Source organism: Galeopterus variegatus, unplaced genomic scaffold, assembly GCF_000696425.1.
Source record: "Galeopterus variegatus unplaced genomic scaffold, G_variegatus-3.0.2 Scaffold3607, whole genome shotgun sequence".
Taxonomy (NCBI): domain Eukaryota; kingdom Metazoa; phylum Chordata; class Mammalia; order Dermoptera; family Cynocephalidae; genus Galeopterus; species Galeopterus variegatus.
Window position 1 is genome coordinate 66,394 of NW_007729718.1, and position 12,341 is coordinate 78,734.

At 37.4% G+C, this 12,341-nt stretch overlaps 1 protein-coding gene across 1 annotated transcript in view; it reads left to right on the forward strand.

Moving 5' to 3' along the window:
* The first annotated feature begins 12,118 nt into the window (after window positions 1-12,118).
* GMNC (geminin coiled-coil domain containing) overlaps window positions 12,119-12,341 on the forward strand; it is a 7,245-nt gene continuing 7,022 nt past the window's right edge. The window contains exon 1 of the mRNA XM_008585529.1: window positions 12,119-12,184. Within this exon, the coding sequence (XP_008583751.1) occupies window positions 12,119-12,184 (66 nt within the window). The remainder of the gene's footprint in view (window positions 12,185-12,341) is intronic.

Genomic DNA, 12,341 nt, shown 5'->3' on the forward strand with positions numbered 1-12,341 from the left:
ACATAACAACTACAATTCCTTGAAGTTGATACAACAAGCAAACAGAAAGGACATTGTTGGTGGGAGGGGGGAGAGGGAGGAGGGAGGGAGGAGGGAGGAGGGAGGGAGGTTTTGGTAATCGGCCACAATAATCAACCACGTTGTATATCGACAAAATAAAATTAAAAATAAATAAATAAATAAATAAATAAATAAATAAAATTTTTAAAAAAACTCATTCATAATAGCATGTGTGCTTACACATGATTGAAAATACTTAGAAATTAGCATTAAAAAAAAAAACTCATTCATAATAGCATGTGTGCTTACACATGATTGAAAATACTTAGAAATTAGCAGAGTGAAATAGGACCTATATGAAATATACATATATAAAAATATTATATATTTATATTATATTTTATATCATAATGTATTTTATTATTTATACATTATATATATACGTATATAAAATCTTAGGAAGACATAAAATGTTCTAAACAAATGAAAGAAGCTGTATCCTGCTAGTTAAAATGTGAAGTACTGCAGCAAGTTTAGAAAGAAGCAATCTGGCAACATCTACTAAAATTCTGAAGCTATAACCCAGCGAATATTCTTCTGGAAGTGTACCCCTAAGAAATAAATCAACACTACATAAGGATATATGCATAGAAATATTTTATTATATAACATTTATAGAAACAAAAAGTATGGAAATAATACAAATATCCATTAAAATAGGAATTTTTGAATATATTATGTAATGTTACAGACAATAAAACATTTTAGCCAATGTATTATTTTATAGCCAATAAAATAGAATGCATTAAGTGATTTCTACAAAGCATTACTGAGTAAGAAAAGAAATATTACACAGCCTAATCTATATAATATCTTTCTATTCTTTTGTAAAATGATGTTAAAAATAGCTCTATGAGGGTGCTTCAAAATGTTCATGGCAAGATTTATCTTTCAATTCTATTTTTCCATGAACTTTTTGAAATACCCTCTTGTTTATGTTATATAAAGATGTTTTTGTACGTTTAATTATACGGACATGGTTAAATTATCTAAGGAGGATGTTGGTGGGGATGATGTCTGAGACAGGGAGGGACAAGCTATCACCCAAGACAAGCTATCACTTGGTTTATGGCTATGGCTGTACAACAAATAACCCCAAACAGAGAGGCTTAAAGCAGTGATCCTTAACTAGGGAGATTTTACTTACTGAGGGACATTTTTGATTGTCAAGAATTGTGTGTTGGGGGTGGAGGGTGGTGGGGTTACTGGCAGGAGGCCAGGGACACTGTTAAGCATCGTACAGTGCACAGCACAACTCTCTGCAGCAAAGCATTGTCCTGTCCAAAATGTCAGTAGTGCAAAGTTGAGAAATCCTGGCTTAAAGAAATTATAGTGTTTTTTTTGCTTACGAATCTGCCATTTGAGCAGGGCTGAGTGAGGATAGCTCACTTCTGCTCTACTCAGTGTCAGGCTGGAAGGCGGGGTCTAGAATCATGGGAAGCCTTTCTCATATGTTTTAGTTTTAATACTGGTTGTAAGCTAAGACCTGAGGCTGTCACCTGGAATGCTTACTTACACATAGCCTCTCTATGTAGCCTGGTTTTTGCCTTAACTATGTGGCTAGGTTGATTTTGCTTACGAATCTGCCATTTGAGCAGGGCTGAGTGAGGATAGCTCACTTCTGCTCTACTCCGTGTCAGGCTGGAAGGCGGGGTCTAGAATCATGGGAAGGCTTTCTCATATGTTTTAGTTTTAATACTGGTTGTAAGCTAAGACCTGAGGCTGTCACCTGTAAAGCTTACTTACACATAGCCTCTCTATGTAGCCTGGTTTTTGCCTTAACTATGTGGCTAGGTTGAACATTGAGAGACAGGAAGAGAGAGAGAGAAGCAATATTACCTTTAAGGACTAGCCTCGGAAGCCACACAGGTCTGCCATGTTCTTTTTGGTTGAGGCAGTCACAAAGTCCAGTGTAAGTTTCAAGAAGGGAAATAGACTTCACCTCTTGATGGAAGTGGCAAGGTTGTGGAAGTACCTATGGAAGTGGAAATGCTGCTGGAGCCATTTTTGAAATGACTGGCATTTTTGAAACAATCTGCCACAGAAGCAGCAAGGTATGATACAAATTTGTAAAATTATTTCTGTAAAATGATCTATAAGTATTCACAGACATTTTAGAATTCCTAGTAAGATTAACAGTTTTACACATTGGTAACAATTTGTTTTTTTCATTTGTAAATATTCATGTTCATTGCACATTTTTTTTGTAATTTTCGAGTTTCCTTATTTATTTATATGTATTCCTTTATTATTTTTTATACTCTACCTAAGAACATGGTGCTTTTTATATTAAAATATCATATCCTGAATAATGATGCTTAAACATGTGAAATAATAGGGCTATTTTAACTGTAATTTAATTTCAGAATATTAGATAAATGTTTCTTGTGACATTTAGAATAGCCAAAGAAAAATATTAAAATCACTTTTTCACAGTCCTAAGTTAATGTAAAATAAAATCACAATAGCCCAAGAACTCATATTTAAAGTGAGGCTGCTGGGGGAGGAGGTGAGGAGAACAGAGGTCAGGGAGAGATTGGAAGAATAAAGAAGAGAAATAGAATGTAAATTGGGTATTTCTACTAGCTGGCATTGAAACATTTGAATAAACCTGAAGAAAAATAAATGAGACTGCCCAATAAACACTACAGAATTATTTAAATTTCTAATCATTCATCAAAGGACAACATTGACTATAGCCAGAATAAATGGGAGTTTGGAGATCTAGTTTCTGGTTCTAGCTCTTCATTGAACAATTAGTGGCCTTCAGCAGCTCAATAAACTTCCTGGGTTGCTCTCCAGAGATGAAAGAAGAACACAGGCAATGATGTCTAAAATCCCTTTCCATTCTAAATGTCATGAATCCGCGGATCCCATATGCTGGAAATAACACAGGATCAATGAGAAAACACACACACACACACACACACACTCTCTCTCTCTCTCTCTCTCTCTCTCTCACACACACACACACACACACACACACATTTGTTTTGTTTTTAAATGAGAGCTAGTTCTGCACAAGGGTATGGATACCTGTATTGTTCAAGGTGTAATTGATTGGACAAAGTGCCTCAACTTTGTAGACTCGTATTTGGAAAGCCATTACTTCACCCGGTATTTGATGCTTTGAAAATAAATCTGACTTCACCTCCCCAGTTAAAATCTTCGGTAACTTCTCATTGCTGTTAGCGTAGAGCATGATGCCCACATGACTTGGTCTCAGCCTGTCTCTCCAGCCCCATTACTCACCACTCCTTTTCTTTCTGGTATGGGTGTCAGGGCCTTTGCATGAGATTTTTTTTTTGTCTTCTCTGTTGCATGTTTCCATCTCCCTCTCCACCTGATCAACTCCTACTCTTCCTTCAATTCTTGGATAAAATGTCATTTCCTCAGGAAAATACACCTTGACACCTCAGGCTACTCCTAGCTTCCCTCCCCCCCCTCCAGGTTAGCACTCCCACAGCATCCTTCATTACACAGTTTCAAGTTCCATAAATGTGTGCAATACTCCCCCTGGAGTATCAACACCATTAAGACACAGACGGTGTCTGTTGTGTTCAGTGCTTTATCCCCAGTACTTCCTTGATGCAGTGTAAAATGGAAGAGGAGCTCTGTTTTGAATGAATGCCTGCTTGTATTCACTAAATAATTCTCTCCTTTCTGGCCTTTGAAAGAATACCTCCAGGGATGGAGAACCTAGTACTCCTTATAAAAAAACATTTCTTTTTGACAATTCCATTACAAGTACCTTCAACTATTGATCATAAGTCTATGTCCTAGTTTCTACCTCTAGCTTCTGTTTTGTTCTCTGATTTTATGCAGAAAAAGTGTTTCTTGGGGGGTCATCAAATATGTAGGGCTTTCTCTGTTTCGCACATACATTTTCAGCTTTCGGCTGGAGCGTAATCACATTTTCAATACAGGAGAAATAGTGCAAGCTGATACCTCCAGGGAAATGGCGAGCTGGAGAGCAGAAGGTGAGAGGCAAAAACACTGTTCCACAAAGATCAAAAATAAAGTCATTTAACTTGTAGTTTCCTAGCCTCACTAAAACTAAGGATTCAGTTAACCAGTCTTCATGTTCTTTTTTTCTCATGATCACCTACTTTTTGGCCCATTTTCTCTGCATATTCTTTATTTTTCTTTATTTATTAAATTTTACGTTTGGCGTAAGATATTGTCATCTACTTTGTGCATTTTTCAATTTTCAGAAAATCTGGGTCTGCTCACACTCTGAAGTTCCCACAATGTGGGAACTTCAAAGCATCAGTGTGGGAGGAAGACTCGATTTGGTAACTTTTAACTTTCCCTTAAACCCTGATAAGCTATGGCTCAGTTTAACATGACTCATAAAGGTCCCAAACTCTAAATTTTCCCCCCACCCCCCAAAGCTTAAGCCCTTAATATCTGGGCTAGATTCAATACATCCTCTCACTAAATGTGCTCCTCTTATTTTTTATTTTATGGATATAGTGACTCTGAGAATGGAGAAAAAGGTGCTATAGGAATGGGGATTAGCAGTGATACTACTTTACCACCAACCTTCTCACTCACTACTGCTGCTTCCTGTCTTCCTTATCTACCCTTTATCCCAGTAGAAGCTCTACTACATCTCAGCAAAGCTATCCCCATATAAAAAAGAGCAAGGGGTTCCCCTGTGCCTTTAAAGATATGCATAGAAATTAATTACAAAGATAGACTTCTAATTTCAAAAATCATATTGAATTATGAGTTCTCAGCTTCAGAAATAATTTTAAGGAGCATATCTTCTTAGTATTACCAGTGTACAAATGAAATATAAAACATCTGAGATTATCAGTAATCCAGCCTCTTCAGGAATTCCTCTAGTGACCAAGAGCTCACTCCCTACAGTTATCAAGTTCTATCTTTACATAGTGCTGAGTATTACAAATGTCTTTGTTTTTTAAACTGACATCTGGCAATTTCTTAATACTAACTATTGGAAATAGTTCTATTTAATATCTTCAGTTATTCTGTCTTTATTTGAAGATTATAGATATACCCTATTTAATTTTCTTCTATATCAAAGAAAAGAGACACAAACCTCGCATTTTATCATTTTTTCATCTGGGTGTGAAAGCCCCACTAAATCTTTGTAGTTATTTGCACTTTGAATCAATGCAGTATTAAAATGGCTAGTTTGTTATAAACTACTTTTTCTCTTCTCTGTAGATTTGCACAATTTTTAAAACAGTTTTGAGTGTGTGAGTAAGAAAGAAACAAAGCTTTTTCTGTCCCACCATCACCACTGTCCCTGTTAAGTTTGGATAACAACAAGAGAATACTTGTTTTAGTCAACATATACATAGATATAATGTCACTACTCTTCAAGTCACTTTAATTTTAACCATGTTGTTACTTCACAAAAATATATCACTTCTGATTATCTGTATGATCTCGTATATATTTTGATAACTTTTTCATGATTGTAAAAGCAAAACATGCTCCTTGTACAAGGAAGCCTATTAAAATTACTCAAATTTGTTCATCACGTCATAAGTTGATTTCTTTTGTGCTTTCTAGCTTAAACAATATAGATATTTTAAACTTCTTGAAATATATTTGCATATGACTGAATTTCACATTTATGTATTTTTTCTCCTGATTACCTTTGTTTTATGACAAAGCATGTGATTTGTTCTTCATATATGTAATGCTCATAAAACTCCTTTCTCTCGAGCTAAGAAACAAATAAGCAACAGACACAAAAAACAGATACATGCAAATAAAAGTTGCTTGTATTAAAAAAAAGCTTGATTGTAAACCATAACATAGGGGCCGGCCCGGTGGCGCACTGCTACAGTGCGCCGCTTGGGAGCGCGGCGGCACTCCTGCCGAGGGTTCGGATCCCACATACAGACCGGTTCCCGCTCACTGGCTGAGTGAGGTGCAGGCGCAGCGCCGAGGGTTGCGATCCCGTTGCCAGACACGAAAAAAAAGACAAAAAGGAAAAAATAAATAAATAAATAAATAAACCATAACATATGTATAGTTTTAATAGGCTTATTAATATGCATTTCTGAATAATATAGACTTACTCAACTTATGTTGAGTAACATAAGTTACTCCTCTGTAAGCCTTCTTATGGAGAAGCAGAGAAAGCAGGTATCACATAGACACTAACATTACATTGGGAACAAAATGCTCCTTTTCTTCTTTCATCTCACCAAGCAAATAAATCTGTTTTCACGGGACATTTTTCCCTTTTATAAAAAAATTAGGAGTGGGGAATAAGTCCTTGTTTCCCTGCATCTGTGCATCCATCTGTAAATATTTCAAGGCAAGAGCTTCACTGATTGCTCCAGATACATGCATATGAATGTATGCAAATATATAAGCACACACATTTATACACATCTAAGTATGTATAAATAGATACTAAAGAATATGCAAAAAAATGCTAATAAAAATTTTTAAAAGATGCAAAGTCTGCAAGATGCAATTTGAGTTTTTCCCAATTGTGTTCTAAGATGATAACTATTTCTTACAGAGCTTAATCAATTTGCTTGCTTGTCTTTTGGTGCCCTCTTACCTATAAATGAAGCTATTGAAATGTATTCGTTTGTTTAAAAATATTGGCTTTGATTTGGTTATGCAGTGCTAATACTCCAGAAGTGGCAGGTGGAAGGCTTCTGGTTGGATAAAGACAAAAAGAGGAAAGGAAAAAAAAAAAAAAAAGATTATCTGCACTGTCTTCACCATGGCCCTCTCTGTCTAAAGTCACAGAGCATTTTGGAATTTTATTTTATTGTTGGTAGGGTACTTCATTCATATTATGATGCTTTTGTTTATTCTAATGAAATTTATTAATTTTATAGCAATTATAATTCTCTGTATTTTTCTCAGATTGTTTTAGCATATATAAATGCTTCCACTGGCTACAGGTCAGCATTATACTTTCATTTTATAAAAAACAAATGTGGAAAACAGTCTGACTGGAAACACCCAAACTTCATTAATACAAATACAAAAAATACAAAAGTAAGTTTATTTGATTTGATTGTAAATAAGGTGATTTTGCCACAAATCATTGGGTTAATAAGAATTCAATGAACACTTTATTGATCTTATAGATTATAAAAATATGGAATTATAGCTTTACTGTAGCTTAACTTTTTTTATTTAAATATATTTCTTTTTTTTTATGAAAGAAGTCACATTATTTCAGTTTATCTGATAATTACAGGGCTAGAAGGAGTAAAGTCCCAGTCACCCTATTTTGCTGTTACACTCTTAATTAAGCTTTTTTAAGAAACCAGGCAGTGACTTCTTATTTGTATTATATTCAGGATAAAAGTGGATTCCATGGTCAGTGCCAATTCATCTTTCAGGCCTTTAATGCCTTATCAACAATTTATCCACTAACCTCTTGATCAAAAATCCCTAAGAGGGATTTCGTGAGCAATGAAGTCACCAAAGCCTAGTTTGTGACAATACTGATTCTCCTGAAGCAGAAATTCATTTTATTTCAAATTATAGTTGGACTAGTATATCTCTGATGCACATTAATCATAATAACTATTTTAATTATTTTCTAATGCAGTTGGGGTAAAGTAGGGGGAATAGAGCTGTATTTGTTTTGTTTTGTTTTGTTTGGGATTTCACATCTCTAATCTTTGTGGCAATGCAAAGTAAATTTCACTGCCTTGAATGTATTTTAGCAGTGTATGGAGATTACTTATTCCAATTTGGGCAGATAGCTTACCACAGAGAAGGACTTCTTATCCAATGCACCAAGGCACAATAAGTTACAGGCCTGTGAGATACTGCTTTATCCTGTCCTCGGGGTGGCCTGATAGGACCTGGGAGAAATGGGAACTCCCACGCCTGTCAACAGCCACAAAAATCCTTAACCATTTATTCCAGCTTGCCTACAAATGTTATTTTGAAGTGTTATATCATGAAAAAAGCCAGAAAGCAATGCTACCAAGTACAGAAAAGGTTTGTCCCACTTTGCACAATGAATATACTCATATATCTGTATCTATTTGCTAGTTATCTTTCAAATATGAGATAAATAGTTGATATTTGAAAGATATACCCTTAGACTAAGAGTCTTCAAATTTGTGAGTATCACTATAGCAAGTGATTTTCCTTAATAAAATGCAATCAAGCATAAGTGAAAAATTAAGCAGTCACTTACTGAGTCAATAAATGGAGGATTGAAGATAGTTTTATAGCTATTAAAATAAATTCTAGCTGATTCATCCAATAAAACCGTATCATAAATCTCCATACACACACACCCCATTTTCATATAGAGCTAATCTGAATCAGGCACAAATGGAGCATTTCACACTTTAATTTATCCAGGGCCTTTCTCTTTCCTGGCTAATATCCTAATATAATTTTCTCAAATTAATTTTTCATTGCTGTTGCCAGAATTAACAGTTGACTCTCTTTTTCATAACTTTTGTTCATGTAGAAACGGTTTTTACCACTGCATAAATTATTACGTATATGAGGACTACTAGGAAGCGATGTTGACATGCAGGTGGTGGGTAGTAAGCAAGTCCATGTCAAGATGATTGATGTCTGCACGTCATTCTGGTGAAATTCAAAACTACGCCTCAACAAACTGAATGCGTCATGGTTCTCCAGACATGCTTAAAAAAATGCCAAGGTTAAATCTTCCAACGTAAAACATCTACCGTACTGAATTTTCTGTAAGGGTAACATTTTTCCTCACCTACAAATGAAAGCAGAAATACAATCTATTTTATTGCCTAGAGATTCAGCTGTTGAATCTATGGGAAAAAAGCTATGATTGTAACAAGAAATTAAAAATTGTGCTTTATTATATGTGCTACTGAATCCACTAATGGGGCAATCGAATAAAGTGTTCTCCAGGGGTGAAATGGAAGAACATTCCATATGCCAATCTATTTATCTCCTCAGCCCACCTCTGATCATACACCACCCTTTTCTGTCTGCAGACTTGGTTTGTGTACAGGTTGAATTACCTTCTATTTTGTTATATCTTTGCGCTGGCAGGAGGCAGTACTCTTTCTCAACAACTGGGCTGTTATTAGCCATCTCCCCTTTAACACCGACCCTTTAGACACAATACAAAAGGCAGTTTTTAACTGATCTTATTGTTTCTAGAAGAAAAAACATCTACATGGGTTGTATCTACATTACTAAGAAAGGTGTGCCTCTTTTATACCTAGGAAAACAAACTGCCAAAAGATTTCATATTACTGCTTACTTGATGCATTTTCAAAAAAAATTGTCAAACCAGTAATAATAATAAGGCTTATACCTAAGCAGTACATCTTCAGTAAAAAGATGTCCATCCATTTATAATTTCAGGAAATCTTTATCTTCTGATTTATGTTCAACCGTCAATAGTTTTCACTATTTAGGGTTTCTGTACCACCAATATACTCCCACTCCTACTAAAGTAAGCTAAAGCAGTTAATGATTTGTTAAACATTTGTATGCCTGATATCCATCAAAGAGGTTAAAAAGTATTTCTAACCTCCAAAACCCTGTTTGATAAATGTTGCTTTCATTTTCAGTTACTATTAACAAGCAAGGCACAGCAAAATGTATGTGTTCAAAGGCAGAGTCCCTATACCTAACAGTCATAATAGCTACTATTCATGATTTAAGCAGTGAATTGGCAATTTTACAAGCACTGGTGGTCAGCTTTCTAATAAACCTCTCAGGTAGGCATTGCTTTCCTAATTTACTAGATAAGCTAACTGAAGATTTAGAAACCTTGATAATATAAGACCAGGAGATTCAATCTCAGAATAGAGCAAAACTTGGAACCCAGGTAAATTTGGATCCAGAGCCTGTGGTCCTTTTTCATACCACCTTTGCTCAATTGCCCATTTTGTAGCATTTTCGAAGGCAAGAAATTGTATCTTTCAGAGATTCACATGTCTCATTTATGACAACTTCCAGAAAAGAACAACTTGATCTTCCTTTTTCTGTCTCTGGTGCTCCTCACAAAACTAATTAGGGTTTTGCCAAACAGATTGTGTGTTGGCAGTACTAAACGCAAGAGTAGTTCTTTGTCCTGAACAAGAGCACTGGTTCTTACAACCTAAATGGGTTTTGATTTGTTTCACCTCAGGTCATATTGCCAGTGCATCCTTGCCCCTTGTGTAGTAAGAGCAAAGATGGAACTACTCTCTCATGTAACTCACTAAAATGAATCAATGTAGAACAACTCAGTTCTTCCATCTTCCAAACAATGATCCCCAAATCTGGTACTGTTCACTGTAGATAAACAGTATTAGAACAGAAGAAAAGGACTCCAACAAGTCCGGACCTTCCTACTCTTCCTCTTCCATTTGTTAATTTTGGACACAGAGCACCTAATGAGTACGTGCCGTATGCTAAGTGCTATGGGTGATAAGTACAGCAGAAAGAAGAATAAATAAAGGTCAAAACTCGTTTAGAAAAAGGGCTATGCAAGCCAGAATCAATTCCTGCCCCGTGCCTGTATTAGTTCACTAGGGCTACCATAACAAAATAGCATAGACTGGGTCGCAGATGGGTGCCTTCTCTTTGTGTGCTCACATGGCCTTTTCTTTGTTCATGCCATTCCTGGTGTCTCTTTTAAGGACATTAGTCTTATTGGATTAGGGCTCAACCCTTATGACTTCATTAAAGAGTAATTACTTTTTCAAAGGCCCTTTCTCCAAATACAGTGACATTGGGGTTAGGGCTTCAGCATATGAATTTGGGGGAACACAGTCCAGTTCATAACAATACCCACTACATAAATGGCTATAACGTGCAGCAGAAAGAAGTCAAAGAGAATCCAATACCACATGCATGGTAGGTAGGTGCATGGATGCTTTAGCCAGAGGTTCAAATCCCAAGTCTGCCATTCCTAACTGTGTTGACAATGGTCAAGTTTCCTAACTTCAGTGCCTCATTGCTCATCCTGTAAAACAGGGACAGTAAGAATAGCTACCTCCTAGGGTTATGGTTAACCAATTTGTACCTGTCGAGTTAGTAAACTAAAATAAGAGTTGGCTATTAGTGGCAGCTGAGTGGTTTCAAAGACAGTATCACTCCTCTTTCTCCTCTAGATATAACACTACAGGAATTGTGAGAATAAAAATGGAAGAGAAAAGATGGAGGAAATCAAGTACTTGAAGAGGTGGTAACATATACCAATTGTTCTTAATTATAATTACTTTATATAATAGTACTTGGAGAGATAGACCCAACACAGAGAAAGACGCTTTATATTCCTAAATATGGAATTCCAGTCATTCTTTCAACACATCTTTGTTGAGCATTTATTACCTGTCAGGAATTGTTGCAGGCATTTTGAAGACAGGAGTGAACAAATTCGACAGAAACTGCTACCTAGTGAGGTTTGCATTCCAGAATGGCTATATGTCACCTCCACGTTTTAACACCTACTTCAAGAAATGGGGGAGATAAGACACACCACATAGGAAAAAAAAAAAAAGCCATTTATTTACAACATCATACAGCACGTTCACATTAATTTGCTGTAGCGTGGCCAGAATACACACAGGAGCAATACTAACTCTGGGCTTGTTGGATGGGTTTTCCCAAGTGCTGCCCTGACCCCTGAGATGCCGGTCCGGGATTTTACTGACCCCTATGCCAGGCCCCTGGCCGACTTGCCACCCCGCCCTGCCCGGCCGCCCCGTCGGGCCGCGCTGCGCGGCCACTGCCCCTGGCGCCCGTCGCCCGGTCCACGGCGAGCCCGCACCGGCGCCTGTTCCGAAGCAGCTCCGCACACCCGGAGGCGGAGCACCGCGGGTCCTGCGCCTGCCCCACGGCCGGGGTCCCGCAGGTCCCAAGTCCCGGCGCGGTGGTCGCCCTGAGTGCGAGTGGCTTTGGCTTCGGCTGGGTGTCTCCTGGCTCACGTCATCAGTTTGACAGCCTCGCACCAAATGAAAGGGCGGCACTCGGAGCCGCAGATTAGAACTCGCCTCTCCTAGCTCCTCCCCTCAGCCCCATTTAAAGCTCCCACAGGCTTTAAGGGGAAATCAAGAGTGGGCTCAGTTTCTGCAAAACTTTCTTCCGCTGCAAGATGGTAAGTGAAGAACTGGCGTCAGCTACTCCGCGGGCAAACCTGGGGGTTCTGAAAGCTAATAAGGTTTGCACTTGGAATTTATTACAGCGTTGGAGCAGGATTTTTCTGCTACCTGCCAGTTAAAGCAGGTCCTCTCTGCTGCCTTTTTATTATCCTTTACCTTCCTTCTCCTGATGGTTTTCTCTCTCTCTCTCTCTCTCCCTCCCTCCCTCCCTCCCTC